This window comes from Equus caballus, chromosome 2 (genome assembly GCF_041296265.1).
Source record: "Equus caballus isolate H_3958 breed thoroughbred chromosome 2, TB-T2T, whole genome shotgun sequence".
In the NCBI taxonomy this organism is placed as follows: Eukaryota; Metazoa; Chordata; class Mammalia; order Perissodactyla; family Equidae; genus Equus; species Equus caballus.
In genome coordinates, this window is record NC_091685.1 from 39,156,101 (window position 1) to 39,175,550 (window position 19,450).

General features: G+C 47.2%; 1 protein-coding gene across 1 annotated transcript; it reads right to left on the reverse strand.

The window, feature by feature from the left end:
* Window positions 1-686: 686 nt before the first annotated feature.
* AADACL3 (arylacetamide deacetylase like 3) lies at window positions 687-17,640 on the reverse strand. Its single transcript, XM_001489626.5, has 4 exons — window positions 17,266-17,640; window positions 15,092-15,308; window positions 13,794-13,857; window positions 687-5,319 (listed from the first exon to the last, which is right to left on the reverse strand). The coding sequence occupies exons 1-4, from the start codon at window positions 17,437-17,439 to the stop codon at window positions 4,545-4,547; spliced, it is 1,230 nt and encodes a 409-aa protein (XP_001489676.4). The 5' UTR covers window positions 17,440-17,640; the 3' UTR covers window positions 687-4,544.
* Between the last annotated feature and the right edge of the window lie 1,810 nt (window positions 17,641-19,450).

Below are 19,450 nucleotides of genomic sequence, written 5' to 3' on the forward strand. Positions count from 1 at the left end.
AACCAATCTTCTTTTTGCCTTTGAGGTGAGCGGTTACAAATTGCTTTTGGGATTGGTGGTTTCCACTCTTTCCCTCTCAGCTGAGATCTGCTGGGATAAAAAGGGAATGGGACAGGCATTTGGGAAGCATCCGTCAACGTTTAAAATGTGTCCAGCCAACAGTCCTCCTTCTTGAATCCATCACAGAGAATCACACATGCAGAAGGGGTGTGTGCAGAAACGTTCACCACGGATTTGTATGTCTAAGCAAAACGGGAAAGAGACCAAATATGTCCACCCCTAGGGAACGGGTAAGAACTGTAATATAACCATCCCATGGAATAGTGCACAGGAGCTAAAAAGAGTCAGATAAATCTACATAGTTTACTAGGCTAGATTTCTAAGATATGTGGTTGAGTGAAAAAACTCAAGTAGGGGGCCCAGCCCAGTGACATAGTGGTTAAGTTCACGTGCTCCGCTTCAGTGGCCCGGTTCGCAGGTTCAGATCCCGGGCACGGACCTACACTGCTCATCAGCCATGCCATGGTGGCAACCCACTTACTAAATAGAGGAAGATTGGCACAGATGTTAGCTCAGGGCTAATCTTCCTCAAGCAGAAAAAAGGGGAAGATTGACAATGGATGTTAGCTCAGGGAGAATCTTCCTCAGCAAAAAAAGAAAAGAAAAGATTCAAGTAGCACAACATGTATAGAATAATATCTTTTATGTATCAACATACAGCAAAGTCATCCCAGAAAATAATACTCTATATTTTCTATGGATACATATTCGTATATAAAAGCATAGAAACAGGCTTTAAGGTTTGGAAGACCTCACATCCCGCCCCCCCAAAAAAAGAAACAGTGGAAAGTGGAAACATCCAGCTAAAAGGGAACAGAGTTCAGGGAGTGTGGTCCGAAGGGATTTTAGTCTTATCTCTAGTATTTTAAGGTTTTGTTTAAAAGGAGAATATATTTGTGGATCACATATAATTTAAGATTAATTTTTAAAAAGGTAGAATGGAAATGGAAATACTATGATTGAGAGTGTGCTAAGCGGTAATATTGTCCACAAAGGGCTGCTGCCCCTCTCTGGAGAGGGTTCTTCATCTCTGGCCCATCAGTGTCGGGCTTGGCCATGTGATTCGCTCTCGCCAAAGACAGGTGAGCAGAAGCAATGAGCACCACTTCCGAGCAGAGGCTTGGGGAGCCAGTGTGTGACTCGCCGTGTCCTTTTCCCTCTGCCACAAGAGACTGGAGGTCGTGCAAATAGAGGCTGTTTTCTTGGCCTGGATTCCAGAGTAGACGTACGGGGAGCAGAGCTGTAGCGGCCTGCGAGGGCCGTGTAATGTGGAGCGTGAGCGAGAAATAGACCTCTGCGGTCATGAGCCACTGAGACTGCGGGGCTCTGTCATTGCAGCAGAGCCTGACCTATAGGAGCCCACACCAGCCCAGGGTTAAGAGGAGAGAGCACGTGGTCACTCTGGAGCAGAGAGTGCAGGGGGAGAGGGAGACAAAGCTTGGGGTCAGAAAGGCAGGGAGGTCCTGGGCAGGGAGGGGGAAGGAGGAGCTGAGAGAAACACCAAAAGGATGTAGGGCGAAGACCAGCCTAGACAAATTTGCCACTTTTGCAACTTCCCCCTAAAAACTTGTCCTCAATGGCCTACTGACCAAAGAAAGCAGTTTGAGATGCAACTTGTTGTCCTTTATCAGATGGCACTTGCCCTGATCTAACTGGCAGATCTTACCAGGGAAGTCCCGGGAATTTACTGAGTAAATATTCCCAGAGTGTCTGGGCTTAAACGTGTGTGGGTGTCCATCTCCCCTGAGTGGTGTTAGCCGGGCCCAGCAGCTGTGCATCCCAGGAGGGGCCTACAGTGACCAATCCTAAAGTCATTCAGAACTAGAGAACGCAAATGACAGTCAAGAAAGCAAAGAAAACGCGATGGCAGAAATCCTTGATTCCATCCACCTGATTCAGATCAGACAGCAGCTGGCACCTAGCTGGATGTCAGCGACTCAGATAAGGTCATGTGGCTAAGGTGTGTCTTTCATTTTAATCCTGAAACACAGGAAAGAAAACAGCTGCAATTATGGGCTAATGGGCCAAGGTGCATGGCAGAAACAGGCTGTTGTGAAACAGATCAAGGTTGCAGTGCACAGCACCTGGCCAACCACGTGGACGAGCTATGCAATCTGCTGGGCCTGAGCCTGAGTGGAAAGAGACAAGAAATGAGTGTTGTTATTAATCTCTCTGGGCCTCAATTTCCTCATCTGTAAAATGGGCTTGAGAATACCCACGTTGCGGAATTCATGTGAAGAACACACAAGGTGGCAAATTCATACGGCCAAGAACAGTGCCTGGCCTGTAGTTGGCTCTCAGTGAACATTCATTCCTATGCTTTTTCCATTCCCTGAGCCCCAAGAATGAGTTGCAGGAAGAAGAGTGATGAGGCGGCAAAGGAGAGGAGTGGAGGACTTGGTCCCCAAATCAACCAACCCAACCAGCCAGTGAAGGTGAAAGTGCTTCATCTCTCCCACAATCTGCAGAAGGAAGCAGCCTTAGAAATGAACCCATCCAGAGGTGCTTCCTGCCCCTAACGTGTCACCCGCTCATCTCCACTGGGCATGGTCCTCCAGTGACTTACCCACCTTGCCACCCTACAGTAGAAGAGCTGATCACTCAGCTTTCCAGAAGGTCAGCTCACGTCCCTCCACCCATCTCCAGAGGCAGGGATGAAACACCAAAGCCACGCTCCAGGAAGGGAGCCTCCCCAGACTCAACTCAGAGGCCTATCTCAGAAGGGACCGTGGTCCTCAGCCTCCAATCCTCCCCAAGGGCTGAGTGGCCACCAAACTCTGTGCTTTCACTGAGCTGTTTCTATTTCTCCAACAGAGCCACCTGGCGGTCTACTGTGAACGGATCGAGAAGCCACCCTCCAGGATTCCTCTCTGTCCTACGTTTCTGCGCGAGCATTCAACTGAAAGCCAGTTAAGGGCACGTGGGCCCTTTGTGCAGTGGACTTGCGTCTTGGCCTATAAAAGCTGCTGGCCGTCCAGGAGCAGCCCTCCTGAAGACCAGGTGGGACCAGCATGGAAGGCTGGGCCATTCCTTTCAAAGGAATTTTTATTCCTAAGGGGCAGGTGGTCAACTTGCCCAGCAGTCCTTGACATCTCTTGCCACTTCCAAGTACCGTGACTCAGGATTCAACTTGGCTTCTATGCTAGAGGACGTGCGATGGCCACGCAGTGGAGTAAGCATTGGTGTCTCCTGCAGCAGTGTAAGCACTGACATGAGGGAAGTACTCCCTCCCCCACATTCTGGGCAAGCACCCTCCACTCCAAGGGTGGCATGGGACTTGGCCTGGTCAGTCAGGACATTCTATTCCTTTGGTTATGGCAGCTGGACACAAGACTCAGAAAGTCCATAGAACCATCAAGTTACAATGCAATTTCTGCTGGAAATGCTGAGAAGGGGGCAAGTCCATAATAATGGGCTTGACTCTGAGAGAACGTAAGCATGGAGCTGCTCGGGCCATCATCCGCAGAGGTGAAAGTGAGGTGCACACAGAGGAGCACAGAGCGAGGAAAGATGGCAAGGCAGCTGGTCACGCTGAGGTCCTGGATCAAACTCTGTCTGCTTTATGCTGGGAATTTGTAGCTACAGCGGCCAATACATTCTCTTTTTGATTTAGGTCAATTTGAGTTGATTCTGTGTCTTAAAACATAAATCGCTCTCACTAACACATCTTCAGTAACTTTGGCCCTCCCTTCATTTCCCACTGTGGACACAGTTGAGTTTGTCAGACTCAGTCTTCATGGGTCTCTGACTTGGAACTCAGCTTTCCTCCCAACTCTCCTCTTCTGACGCTTCTAAATTTGCTTCCAGGCCCTCGGTTGGAAGCCTAAATTTGACCCGAAGAGCTCCACAGCTCCCCGAGTCAGGCAGCTCTGGTCTGCTCAGCATGCCAACCACCATGAAAAAGCTATTGATTCTGTCCTAACTCTTCCAGCCTGGCTATCAAGACTGAGCTCAGAGGCTGAGGAACAGCAGGGAAAGTGTCACCTTGTACCCAGAGGGGGGAAGCCAGTTTCTTCACCTCCACCCCGCAGTCTAGAACCTCAGAGTCCTTCCCTCTAGCCAGACTGGAAAAGGCCCATGAGATTGCACACGCCGGCCCTGGGCTCTTCCAAGGCCAGTCAAGTGGGTACTCCCGTATACCAGAGCCTGGACTCGCAAGGGCAGTCTGAACTGTCCCTCAGGAGGCCGTGGGCAGCCCTTACATGCTCATTCACTGTTGCAAATGGCCACTGCAGATTGTCAGCTCAGATTTTCCTAACGGTGGACACGGACAGAGAGCCACTCCCTTCCCCCCAAATCTGTCTCCCATTAGACATCAGAAACATGCATTCTGCGATTCTAGAATCTAGAGCAAGAAGGAGATAGCAAACTCGACACCCTCCCGACCCCCACTCAGCTCACTACGTCAGCAACATAAAGCCCCGTGGGGAACCAGATGATGGCAGAACCCACACTCCTGTAACTGCAGCCAGAAGGAAAGATGGTCACAACCCCTTTAGAAAATGGACCACAGCGTTCATAATCCTCGAGGAGCAGGGAAAAGACAAGAAGCCCATATCAAAGGTGGCAAACACTCCGTGAAAACCGTCCTCCATGTGGTGCCAAGTCACTGGGACTCTCAGGTCTTCCAGCCTCTTCTTGTACAACAGCGAATGGTCCCGGAGAAGGTCATACTCACAACTCACGATGCAAGCTTCGGGGAGTCGAAACACCACTTCATCTTCTGCAAGCAGCGGCGAGTTTGCTAAATCCAGCATGAACTTTGCCTCCTGATAGGCATCTTCATTCAGGGGCTCACGGGGCATCCACCGATAGCCTCTCTTCTTAAACCTCTCAGGTATGTTCTCTACCCCTATCCACTTTCTGTACTTTTCCCAGACCTCGGCAGGCAAGTGGGCCCCTTTCAAGACAGTGCTTTTCCAGGAGGGGCTGATGTCCAGGTAACTACACAAACAGTAGAAGAGGAAACTCAGACTGAGCAGTGGGATATTCTTGTTCTGCTGGTAGGAGGGGGATTGGAAATCCAGGCACTGGAGGGTGGGGTAGATCAGGATCTGCGCACGGATCTTGGGGAGATCGGGACTGTCCACAAGATTCTGACAAATGAATGCTGCTGCTGCCCCTCCTGCACTCTCGCCACAGACCACCACCCGGGCTGGGTCCACTCCGTACGTCTTCAGAGACTTCAGGAAGCGGATGGTGGCTGCAAGGCAGTCTCTTATCGGCACTGGAGACTTATGCTGGGGCGACTTGCGGTATCTGAAAAGAATCAAGGGACACAGTTTGTACTCCTCACCCCAGCAGAGCCAAAAACACCTGTGTCTAGCATCCTTTAGCCCTAATTTCTTCCACTAACTTCCCTTTCTGAAGCCTGAGCAGGTGCGGTTAAGGCGTGAGGCTTAAATGAGGCCATAGACACAAAGCCCTCAGTGCCTGGCGCATCGGCTCAGCAAGTGGTAGCTGCTATTCCCCCAACTCAATGCCAACTTGGGGGTCAGGCTGTGACCATAGAGCCCTATCACTCACCTACTGGTCAACGACTTAAGTATCACCAACAGGAGCCCCAGCTTTCTGACCCTACCTGACTCACACTTGTTCCCCGTGTGTAGGATCCATTCTTGAGAAACTCCAGGCTGGCCTGGGTTTAGATTCTCATTAATCCCGCCCAGCACCCAGGTGGCGTGGGAAGATCTCGTAGACTTCAGTGCCACCAGGGGCCCACAGACACCACACACGGGCAGCCTCATGATCAGCCACGCCCACTCTAGACCTTTGCTCTGTGCTCGGGCTGTGGCCATGCCAGTACGCCAGCCTGGCATTGTTAGGCCTTACCATTTTTCGAGAGATTCCAGAAATCCAGAGTTGAAATCAAACACAAACTGAGACCAGACTTGAAAATTCCCTGAGCAGACAAAACCAGTTTAGTTATGCAAACAAAGCTTATCTTGTTTTGCAAGACAAGCAAGGCTCGCTTGACCTGGGTCCCTTCTTGCTTACGCCTCTGAAAATCATAAGTGAAATTCAAACGATTGCCCAAAATTGATACCAGGTAACCACTGACACCCCTCCCCATTCATTTAATAAAATTCTAATATTGTGACCGATCCCCATGAAGAACAAGAAGTCTTGGCTCCCACACGAGGCAAGCTGCTTTATAGCAAAGTAACCCTGACCTCATTCCATGTTTGGCTTTGATTGCTCCCGGTTTGCAAACTGTCTTTTTGATGTGTGCACAATAAACTTTTACTAATTACTACTTCAATGACTCATTGGTCTTACTTCTGGTTTTCTCCAAACTTTTGACACTGAGTTTTGTGAGAAAGTTCACCATTTTGTTTTTTGGCTGGGAAAGATTCGCCCTGAGCTAACATCTCTTGCCAATCTTCCTCTTTTTTTCTCCCCTCCCTAAAGCTCCAGTACATAGCTGTATATTCTAGTTGTAAGTCCTTCTATGTGAGCTGCCACCCAAGCATGGCTAATGATGGATGAGCGGTATGATTCCACGACCGGGCACTGAACCTGGGCCGCCAAAGTGGAGCATACTTACCCACTAGGCTGTCAGGGCTGGCTTGAAATTTCACCATTTTAAATGTTGGCCTCCAATTTTAAAAACTTAAAAAAAATAAAAGAAATACTCTAGGGAAATGCTGCCAGCCATTTCCATTCTGATGCGTCTTATTCTAAGCTACCCTCGATTCATGCCGGGACAGCAATGTTTTCAAGTCCAAAACCTTGTCTCCCTTGGATTCATAAAATAACTTTCTTGCAGAGATTTGCTAGTATATTCTACAGAGGATCTCTTGGCTCAGCACAAGCAGAACAGTAAGGCGTATAGTGGCCCACAATCAGAATAAGATTTCCATCCCACTGCAGAAATGGATTTGGAGCCGAGAATTGTAAAGTGAGGCATTTCTCCAGGTCTCTCTCCCTCAGCTACTCAACTAGCTGTGCCACAAGAAAGCTGGAAAATTTGTCTTCAGCGAGACATTGGCAATTGGTATTTTTTTACGGCATGTGCTTTTAAATGAGACTGCCCAAAAAGCTTAATCAGGAGGAACCGCCCTGGGTGCTGATGCGTCAGGCAGCAGGACGGGAGGACGAGGCCACACCACTACAGTGACTGCTCCTCATATGTGTTCAGTTTGCCTGACATGGGGGCCCGGGGCGGGGGCTGCCCCAGGTCTCTCCTGCTTCACATCCACCAAGACCTCTTGAGGTTCCAGATCAGGTGGATGACTCCCTGGGGTCAGTTAGGAGAGAGAGCAGCTTGTGAATTTTTCTCACTTTCTTCGGAGGATCTCAGCAGGGTGGACCTCCCTCTCGGGCACACTTGGAAATGATGCGGCAGTGTTTGCAGTTGTCCTGGTCACAGCGCAGAGCATCGAGGGCATTTAGTGGAGGGAGGTGCTGAGTGTCTGGAACACTCAGGGCTGTATCTCCCTACAAAGAGAAATCTGCCCAGAAGCACTTGGGTTGTGAAACTCTGCACCTGAGCTGCTTAAGAAAGACCACCCCCCATCCAGCTTCCAGAGGATGCAATGCAAAAAATTCCCAGACTTGGAGAGAGTGACATCAGTGTCATGGCGGAATGAGCTGGCACAGGACTCTCTCCCCTGCAACATATGACAAAAAGGAGCAACCATATTCCAACAGAAAATACCCTAACAGCACAAAAATCCTCGGAGAGACACGCAGCCACACAACAGACAGTAGAGAGCCTGGAGCCCCACTTGGAGGAGCTGGAACAGGGTAAGAGAGAACTTTGCTCCCTCCCTTAAAGACTGCAGTTGCTGCCGCAGGAGGATCCATGAGGGAAGGAGTGGGAGAGGGGTCGAGCATCTGTGGGGTCACCCAGGACTCCGTAGGGCCCTTGCAGCCTAGAGAGAAGCCTTCTAACAGGCCAAGAGCTTTTGTGTGGGGGAACCTCATCAAGCCAAAACCCAAGGAGACCAGATAGCAAGAGCTGATCTAGAAACCCAGGACTGCACGCAGGAGAAAGCACCCCTCCCCCGATCTTTACCCGCCATCTCAGCTGAAGGTAGAGGGCTCAGAATATGCGGCTCTTGACCTCCATTGAGTGGCGATAGGCTGTAACTACAACCGAATAATACCAGAATGGGAAAGACCTGTCCTTCCAACATCAGGCACTACATCAAATCTCCAGACCACAGAGAGAATGACAAGCACCCAAACTCAGTCCTGAGGACACAGAAATACATAAACTAAACGACAATGAACTCAAAATAGCTATCATCAAAAAACTCAATGAAGTAAAAGAGAATATAGAGAAGCAATTCAACAAGTTCAGGAGCTATTTCACGAAAGAGATTGAAACTATAAAGAAGAATCAATTGGAAATATTAGAGATGAAAGACACAATGGAAGAGACAAAACAAAATACACATTCCCTGTATGCTCAAGTGGACATCAGAGAGGAGCGAATCAGCATAATCAAAGATAGACATGTTGAAATGCTCCAGACAGAGGAGGAGAGAGAACTAAGACTAAAAAGAAATGAAGAAAGTCTCCAAGAAATATCTGACTCAATGAGGAAATGCAACATAAGAATTATAGGTATTCAAGAAGGTGAAGAGAAGGAAAATGGAATGAAAAGCGTGTTCAAAGAAACAATAGCAGAGAACTGCCCAAATCTAGGGAATGAGAGGGAAATACATGAGGAGGAAGTTTCCAGATCTCCTAGATTTGTCAATGTAAAAAGACCTATTGTAAGGCATATAGTAGTAAAAGTGGCAAAAATGAATGACAAAGAAAGAATACTTAGGGCAGCAAGGGAGAAGAAAATAACCTGCAAAGGAATCCCTATCAGACTTTCAGTGGATTTCTCTGCAGAAACCTTACAAGCTAGGAGAGAATGGAGTAACATATTCAAATCTTTAAAAGATAAAAATCTTCAGCCAAGAGTACTCTATCCAGCAAAAATATCCTTCAAATATGAGGGAGAAATTAAATCTTTCCCAGACAAACAAAAGCTAAGGGACTTCATAGCCACAAGACCCCCACCTAGAAAAAATCCTCAAGAAGGCCCTCATATCTGAACAAAGAAGAAAAAGGATAAAGGGGCCACAAAACACAGAGTAAGGAGACAAATAGGTAGACTCAGAATAGGATAGCAAATACTCAACTATAGCATTAGGCTAAACAGAAGGAAAACACCAAAAACAAAGACAGTCTTCTCACTTTAACCACAAACTCACAACACAGGTTGGAACAAGATATGAGAAAAACAACTTAGGAGGGGAGGAGGAAAGGGACAGAATCAGTTTAGATTAAGGAAATAAGAGGCCATCAGAAAATGGACTATGTTATACACAAGATTCTGAATACAAACCTCAGGGTAACCACTAACCTAAAATGCAGAACAGAGACACAAAAAATAAATAAGGAGAAAACAAAGAAACACATCATAAAAAACCACATAAGTCAATGGGTAGACCAAAATACACAGGACGAGAAAGAAAGGAAATGCAAGAAAACCAGAAAACAAGTGACAGAATGACAGCATTAAGCCCTCATACATCAATAATCACCCTCAATGTAAAAGGATTGAATTCTCCAATAAAAAGACACAGAGTGGCGAGGTGGATTAAAGAACAAGATCTAACAATTTGTTGCCTCCAGGAAACACATCTCAGCTGCAATGACAAACACAGGCTCAGAGTGAAGGGGTGGAAGACGATACTCCAAGCTAATGGCAAACAAAAGAAAGCAGGTGTCACAATGCTTATATCAGACAAAGTAGACTTCAAGATAAGGCAGGTAAAGAGAGAAATAGAGGGCCAATATAGAATGATCAAAGGGACACTTCATCAAGAAGAAATAACGTTTATAAATATCTATGCACCCAACACAGGAGCACCAAAGATCATAAAGCAACTATTAACAAACCTAGGAAAAGATATCAAAAATAACACAATAAGAGTAGGGGACCTCAACACCCCACTCACATCATTTGACAGATCATCCAGACAGAAAATCAACAAGGAAACAGTGGAATTAAATGAAAAGCTAAACCAGCTGGACTTAATAGACATATATAGAACACTCCATCCAAAAACAGCAGAATACACATTCTTCTCAAGTGCACACAGAACATTCTCAAGGATAGACCATATGTTGGGAAACGAGGCAAACCTCTATAAATTTAAGAAAATTGAAATAATAACAAGCATCTTTTCCAATCACAATGCTATAAAGCTAGAAATTAACTACAAGAAAAATGCTGAGAAAGGGACAAAGATGTGGAGACTAAACAACACGCTATTGAACAAGCCATGGATCATTGAAGAAATTAAAGGAGAAAGCAAAAAATATCTGGAGACGTATGAAAATGGTAAGATGCCATACCAACTCATATGGGATGCAGCAAAAGCCATATTAAGAGGGAAATTCATTGCAATACAGGCACACTTTAACAAACAAGAAAAATCCCAAATAAATGATCTCAAATTACACCTAACTGAATTAGAAAAAGAAGAACAAACAAAGACCAAAGTCAGCAGAAGGAGAGAAATAATAAAAATCAGAGCAGAAATAAATGTTATTGAAACAAAAAAGGCAGTAGAAAGGATCAATGAAACAAAGAGCTGGTTCTTTGAGAAGATAAATACAATTGACAAAGCCCTAGCCAGACTTACAAAGAAAAAAAGAGAGAAAGCTCAAATAACCAAAATCAGAAATGCAAGAGGAGAAATAACAACAGACTCCACAGAAATACCACAGATTATAAGAGAATACTACGAAAAACTATATGCTAACAAAATGGATAATCTAGAGGAATGGATAAATTCTTACACTCTTACAACCTCACAAAGCTGAATCAAGAAGAAACAGACTATCTGAATAGACCAATCACAAGGAAAGAGATTGAAACAGCAATCAAAAGCATCCCAAAGAATAAAACCCCAGGACCAGGTGGCTTTCCTGAGGAATTCTACCAAACTTTCAGAGAGGTTTTAATACCTATCCTTTTCAAGCTATTCCAAAAAATTAGGGAGGATGGAACACTTCCTAACACATTCTGTGAGGTCAACATCACTCTGATACCAAAGCCTGACAAGGACAGCACAAAAAAGGAAAACTACAGGCCAATATCGCTGATGAACACAGATGCAAAAATTCTCAACAAAATTTTGGCAACCTGAATTCAGTAATTCATCAAAAGGATGATACATCACGATCAAGTGGGATTCATACCAAGGACACAGGGGTGGTTCAACATCCACAAATCAACCAACGTGATACACTACATCAACAAATTGAGGAATAAAAACCACATGATCATCTCAATAGACAAAGAGAAAGCATTTGACAAGATCCAACAGTCATTTATGATAAAAGCTCTTAACAAAATGGGGATGGAAGGAAATTACCTCAGCACAATAAAGGCCATATATGACAAACCCACAGCCAACATCTAACTCAATGGGCAAAAACTGAACGCCATCCCCCTGAGAACAGAAATAAGACAAGGATGCCCACTGTCACCACTCTTATTCAACACAGTACTGGAGGGTTTGGCCAGAGCAATTAGGCAAGAGAAAGGAATAAAAGGAATCCAAATAGGGAGTGAGGAAGTGAAACTCTCGCTGTTTGCAGATGACATGATCTTATATAAAGAAAATTCCTAAAAATCCATTGGAAAACTAATAGAAATAATTAACAACTACAGTAACGTGGCAGGGTACAGAGTCAACTTACAAAAATCAGTTGCTTTTCTATACTCCAGTAACGAACTTACAGAAAGAGAACTCAAGAATACAATTCCATTTACAATCGCAACGAAAAAAATAATGTACCTAGGAATAAGTTTAACCAAGGAAATGAAGGACTTATACAATGAAAACTATAAGATATTACTGAGAAAAACTGATAATGACTTAAAGAGATGGAAAGACATTCCATGCACGCGGTTTGGAAGAATAAACATAGTTAAAATGTCCATACTACCCAAAGCAGTCTACAGATTCAATGCAATCCCAATCAGAATCCCAATGACATTCTTCAGGGAAATAGAGCAAAGAATCCTAAAATTCATATGGGGCAACCAAAGACCCAGAATTGTTAAGGCAATCCTGAGAAAAAAGAACAAACCTGGAGGCATCACCATCCCTGACTTCAAAACATACTACAAAGCCATAGTAACCAAAACGGCATGGTACTGGGGCAAAAATAGGCACACAGATCAATGGAACAGAACTGAAAGCCCAGACATAAAACCACACATCTACGACAGCTAATCTTCGACAAATGTGCCAAGAACATACAATGGAGAAAAGACAGTCTCTTCAATAAATGGTGTTGGGAAAACTGGACAGCCACATGCAAAAGAATGAAAATAGACCATTATCTCATGCCACACACAAAAACAAACTCAAAATGGATCAAAGACTTGAAGATAAGTCCTGAAACTATAAAACTACTGGAAGATAATATTGGTAATACACTCTTTGACATCGAACTAAAAAGGATCTTTTCAAATACTATGTCCTCTCAGACAAGGGAAACAAAAGAAAAAATAAACAAGTGGGAATTCATCAGACTAAAGAGCTTCTGCAAGGCAAAAGAAACTAGGATCAAAACAAAGAGACAACCCACCAAATGGGAGAAAATATTTGCAAATCATATATCAGACAAGGGGTTAATCTCCATAATATAGAAGGTACTCACACAAGCGAACAATAAGAAAGCAGACAACCCGATCAAACAATGGGCAGAGGAGACGAACAGACATTTTTCCAAAGAAAATATACAGGTGGCCAATAAACACATGAAAAGATGTTCAACATCACTAACCATCAGGGAAATGCAAATCAAACTACACTAAGATACCACCTTACGCCTGTTAAAATGGCTATAATCACTAAGACTAAAAATAACAAATGTTGGAGAGGGTGTGGAGAGAAGGGAACCCTCACACACTGCAGGTGGGAATGCAAACTGCTGCAGCCACTATGGAAAACAGTATGGAGATTTCTCAAAAAACTAAAAATAGAACTACCATACGACCCAGCTATCCCACTACTGGGTATCTACCCAAACAACTTGAAATCAACAATCCAAAGTCACATATGCACCCCTATGCTCATTGCAGCACTATTCACAATAGCCAAGACATGGAAGCAACCCAAGTGCCCATCCACCGATGATTGGATAAAGAAGATGTGGTATACATATACAATGGAATACTACTCAGTCAGAAAAAAAGACAAATTCATCCCATTTGCAACAACATGGATGAACCTGGAGGGAATTATCGTAAGCGAAATAAGCAAGACTGAGCAAGAGAAACACCAGGTGATTTCACTCATATGTGGAATAGAAACAAGTAAAGTACTTGGACAAAGAAAACCGTTCAGTGGTTACCAGGGGAAGGGGGGGGGGGGTGGGCACAGGGGGTGAAGGGGAGCACTTATGTGGTGACACTCAAGAAATAATGTACAACTGAAATTTCACATTGATGTAAACTATTATGAACTCAAAAAAAAAAGAAACGCCCACATTTGAACATACCCGAGGGCTCCCTGCAGGAAGGAGCACCTGTCCTCTGCCTCTGTCTGTCTCCCCATCTCCCTTCCTCTCCTCCTTGCTGGCTTCTCACAGGCCATGCCCTGCTCCTGAGGTCCCACCAACTCCCTGCTGGCCGCTGAGTCCTGCCTCCCAGCCCGGTCCTCCAGCGCTCCTGGCTTCCCGACCCTCATCCTCCCTTTACTCACCCAACTGCCAGAAGCACGGCGTCACTCTCCTTGGACAAATGACAGCATATGCTATGGTGAGTGTCTGGAAGATGAAAGGTTTTTCACACTCACTAGGACGGCAGGTGGGCTTCCTGCACAGCCGCCATCAGCTGCCCCCTTCTCGCTGACCACCCCGACAGACAGACCTCTCCGGTGGATTCACACTAAATTTGGCAGGTTTTCTCCGGGCTGTCAAGCGGCCTGCCTCTCTACCTTCTCGCTATTTCTCCTCCGCGGTGCTGGCTGAACAGCTTTCTCTAAAATGCCCCACCGCCACCGCCACCGCCACCGCCACCAACCGAGTCTACAGTTCATCCGAAATATCTGAGAAGCTGTTTGGCCATGGAGCGCAGTTGCTCAGGATGTGAGCTCTGGCCTCCGACTCGAGTTCAAATCCCGACTTGGCCCCTTTCAGCTTGAGCTGAAGTTGTGCAGCCAAGTCCTTTCACCTCCCCGAGGCTTGACTTCCTCGCCTGTAAGATGGGGGCAACGGTAATAATAGGGCTGATGGGGGTTTCAATGAGACAGTGCACACAGAGGGCTTCCACGGTGCCTGTCATGGAAAGACTCATATTAATAAATATTGGCTGTTACTACCCCTCGTTAGGCAGACCAAACAGCCCCACAGTTGCACTAACTCCCTTATTCTCAAAGCCTGCTGCAATGGGACCCTGGCATTCCACAGGTTAGAAAGCACCAGAAAGGTGGCTTTTCCCCTAATTCACAGGAGAGAAAAATCAAGATGATAAAATTATCTCCATTTTGAGTTTTTTCTCTCACTCATTTTCCTCTAATCTTTGGTCCTCCTGTCTGCATGTACCAGAATTTGTCCCAGGCAATACCAGATATGAAACAAAAGGATGTGTTTTCATTATTTTCACTTTTAAAAAAATCCTTATTCTCAACCAAACAGAGGGGGCGGCTGCACAATATTGTGAATGAACTAAATGCCACTGAATTGCACACTTTGATTCATTTGGTGCTATGTGAATTTCATATGTGTGTATATATACATAGATACACAGATACACACATATGTAGACATATTCCATCTATCTGTATATATATCTCTTTCCTTCCAGAAGAAGATCAGCGCCTTCCATATCTCTAGGTCCTGAATGACCTGGGACCTCTAACCGCCCTGCTGCTCCCATTGTAAGAGCAGCTCCTCGGCCCCGGGAGGGATGGAGCGCCGCCCCGGGCCGGGGAGGGCGTCCGCCAGCTCGGCTCTGGGGCTGTCCTGCCGAGTTTGGGAGGTCGGAGGGAAGGACTCTTACTCAAGCTCCCCAGGATGCCGCCGCCGCCGTGGTAGAACACGATGCCGCGCCTGAGGGTGCAGGAGGATGCCTTGGGCTGGTACAGCCTCACAGGGATGGTCCCGTAGCGGAGGTCGGTGACCCTGACATCCGGGTCCTTCTTTAGCGGCTGCAGATCATGCACGAAACGGACAAATTCCGGCATAGAACAGATTCTCAGCTTCTCAAAAATCCTCCCCTGTCGGCGAGAGAAGAGAAAAAGTGGCGGGAAGAGCTTCAGCGTGTGCTGCGCTGGGGTCCTCCGGCCACACGTGTCCCCTGCAGAGGGACAGAGGGTGGGCTGGACCACAGCCCAGCTCTCGACCCCCTCTGTGCCCCCCACACACCTGCAGAAAACCTGCCCCGTCCGGGCCCCCGCTGCCGCAGCATTGGCCTCCCTCTGTCCTCTCTCCCTGGATCCCGGGCACCCCAACCCTACAAACCAAGCTCCTGGCTACCCCTCGAGTCCCTCTATCTGGAACTCCTCCCACCTCAGCCTGGACGGGACAGCTCTTCCCAGGGCGGCCCCCTGGGACCCCCCTAGCCAACATGGCCAGCCCAAGCCTTTGTTGCCATTTTTAAGACACGATAACCACATATTTTTTTAAAAGGGATAGGAGGCAGCTCCTATCTTTTAGAGACACCTATTGAAATATTTTTAGGTAAAGAAATACAGTGTCCAGGATCTGATTCATAAGAAAGTAGGAATGAGGGAAAAGACGGGGGCTCAGATACAAGACTGGCTGGAGTCAGTCATCCTGGAAGCTGTAGGGGGTACATGGGGGCCTTTTTTATACCTTTCTGTCCCCTTTGAGATATGTCTGAAAGTCAGCATAATAAAAAATAAAAACAAACAAATAAAGTGGGCTCTCCCCAGGGCACTCTCTCCCCAGTGGTTCCTAACCCTTTTCTGTGCCAAGGCCATTCTGGCTTTTCATGAAGCCTATGGACCTTGTCGCAGAATGTTTTGAATATATCAAATAAAATACGTAGGATGACAGGGGCTGGCCTGATGGCGTAGTGGTTAAATTCATACTGTCTTCTTTGGGGTTCTGGGGTTCGTGCGGTCAGATCCCAGGTGCGGACCTACACACCACTCATGAAGCCACACTGTGGTGGTGTCCCACATACAAAATAGAAGCAGACTGGCACAGATATTAGCTCAGAGACAACCTTCCTCAGGAAAAAAAAAAAAAGAAAGAAAGAAAGAAAAGAAAAGTATTTTCCATATTTGATTTCTGTCAGCCCTCTGGAAAAGTGTAGCTAAAGCTTATGCACGGGGCCAGCCCTGTGGCCAAGGGGTTAAGTCCTGCTTAACCACTTTGGCAGCCCAGGGTTTTGCCAGTTCGGATCCTGGGCACAGACCTAGCACTGTTCCTCAAGCCACGCTGAGGCGGTGTCCCACACAGCAGAGCCAGAACGACCTACAATTAGAGTATACAACTATCTACTGGAAGGCTTTGCGGAGAAGAAGAAACAAAAAAACAAGAAAAGAAGAAGATTGGCAACAGATGTTAGCTCAAGCCCAATCTTTAAAAAAAACACGTTATGGTCAACCACCACATGATTCTCACCATGATCTATTTACACTATTTTATTAAATGACACACACCAAGAACGACGAGGAGAATCTGACTATATTCCATAAACAGGTTTTCCGTCTCTCAAAAGCAACAATATATATAAATATTTAAAGTCCCATTCTGTAGTTTTCTCATCTGAACTAACGTACTAACTTGCTATGTGTCTCTTTATTTTGTCGTTGGCTTTTTCTAGCTAGCAGGTAGCTAGTATTGGGGGCCCCAAATCCAGAAAAATTCATTCCTATCTTCACAGCTTCACAAAGTGGGGAACGCTGTGAAGACAGTAAGCCGGGAGGCAGGGCGCGGGGAGCGGGGGCCGGCCTCCCTTTTTTCCTGTTAACTGAGAAAGAAATTCTTTGAATTTTGTGTCCATTAGCCCAATCCAGCTTGAGAAGCACCGGGAAGAGGTTGAGAACCACGGGGGACCTAATAGGATTTTTCAGGTTTGCGAATATACTGTCAGCCACCACCGCTATGATTTTAATGTTAGTTGATCTAGAAACTTCCAGCATGTGCTTTCCCAACTCCCTCCTTAGCCCTAGGACGAGGGCACAAATCAAACGCAAAACTCACCCATGTCATCAACAGCTCGAGGAGGCAGTGCAGGACCCACAGCTTCACGCGGTGGCCGACCGCCGCAGGGATGTCAGCAGTGAGGAGCTGGCTGCAGACGACCCACAGCCCAACCCCCAGGGAGAACATGCAGGCTGCCCCAGGGAGGACCAGGAGCAGCAGAGGGAGCACCATCGTGCTGCTTCCACCACGGAAGAGGCTGAGAGAAGGCCGTGCTCAGCACAGGCCACTTAGGACACAGTTCAAGGCCCACAGACCTCCACTTACATAGGACAGCCTGCCCTCCTCAACTCCCACAAGCATTGGCCCAGCCCAGGTGAGTCACAGGCTCAGGTGAGGACTCTAGACAGCGCCCATGCAGAGGAAAAAATGGCTGATGCAACCTGACCTAGCTAGAAATGGGAGCTTCGAATTTCGAGCTGGCATCCTGGCACTGCTACTAGAAATGGTCTTGGGTAAGTCACCACAGACATCCCACACACTATTCCTTCCAACTGCCCTCTGACCTCATCACTGCCCCTAGTTCCACTCTGGCCACACTTGCTGCTCCTTAGCCTTCCAAGGAGGCCCCAGGGCCTTTGCACTGGCTGTTGTCTGCCAACATTCTTCCCTCAGACATCAGCTGGGCTTGACTCCTCCCCTACCGCAGGTCTCTGGGAGGATGGAAATTTTTGTGTTCTGTGCTTTATCCCCAGAGGCCACATCAGGGTTAGGTATTCAGTCAGTGCTCAGCCATTGTCTATTGAGAGAAAGAATGAATGAACAGGCTTTGTCCTTCTCATCGTAAAGCAGGAAAATGGAGCTCACCTACCTTTCCAGATTAGGTTAGAGATCGATGCCAGGGTTTGGAACCTTCCCCAACAAAGGAGTCCTACGTGCATGGTCATAATGATGTCTGCCATCCACTCCGGGGCCAGAGTAGTGGTTCTCAGGCAGGAAGATTTTACCCCCAGGAGACATCTGGCAACGTCTGGAGACATTTCTGCATTTCTGGTTGTTACAACTTGGTGAGGGCCAGGGGCTAGTACCTCTGGTGGGTAGAGGCCAGGGATGTTGCTACACACCCTGCAATGCACAGGACGGCCCCACAACAGAGAGTCACCTGGTCTGACATGCCAATAGCGCTGAGGCTGAAAACCCTGAGTCAGTGAGACCTGGATTTGAATTCTGGCTCTGCCAAAGGCCAGCGTTCTGTTCAGGAGCAACAGACAGCCAGCCTCACCATGCCAGGGTCTGATCCCTGAGTCACTCTGGGAGGTGAGCTGCCCAGGAGGGGACCAGCCAGGAGCCTCTGTCCGATGCTGCGTGATCAAGGTGTGCAGGTCTGTCGTGTGAAGCTACTGAGCCGCAGGGCTGTCTGTTACGGCAGCCAGCCCCTCCTGGTTCGCATCGCCGCCACGGCAGCCCGAAGCCTTGGAAGGGCTTCCGCACCCCAGAGTCTAAATTTAGTTCAATTCTTGATCCCTCTTGCTTATGTCCTTGTGCTTATACTCTGACTACGCGACACAGGACTCCCTCCCAGTAAAGCCACTGACTCTGGTGCACGAGCTGGGCATCCCTGCCACCAGTCTGGGAAGGGCAGCGAGAGAACGCAGACTGGGGGACACCTGGGCGCTTTGCCGGCTCTGCCCCCAGACCAGTGCCGCGACACTGCGCAGTTACTTGCCCTCTCTCTGCTCTGAGTTTCTGCACCTGCAGAGGAAGCTGAGATCCTTCCTCTGTGCCAGATGCTGAGCCAAACCCTCTGGGTGTGTTAGCATGTTAGTCCTCCTTCAGTCCCTTAGGGAGATCCCATCCTCGTCCCCGGGGAAGGAAGCTCAGCCTGGGTGAGGGTAAGTGGCTTTCCCTAGGTCACAAAACTCCTAAGCAGAGGTTGGGGGTGGAGCTGTTATGCAAGGAAGGGTCTTCCAGGGCCTCTTCTCTTGAGCAATGCCAACATTGCCAGCAACAAAGACAGCTCTCCTCACTGTGCACGGTCATCCTGCCTCCTGTCTGGCTCCCACAGACCAAACAGTGACAGACTCGCGGGAACCCTCACCCCGTTGCGTAACGGGTAGCTGGGTTACAAATCTGTGCTGGGGTAAGATTTATTTTATGACAACGGAAAAGAAGTCTACCAACTGCTGAGACCTACTGATTTTTAAAGTAGCCTTTATTTTTGTAATTACACGTCAGGTGTGTTCAT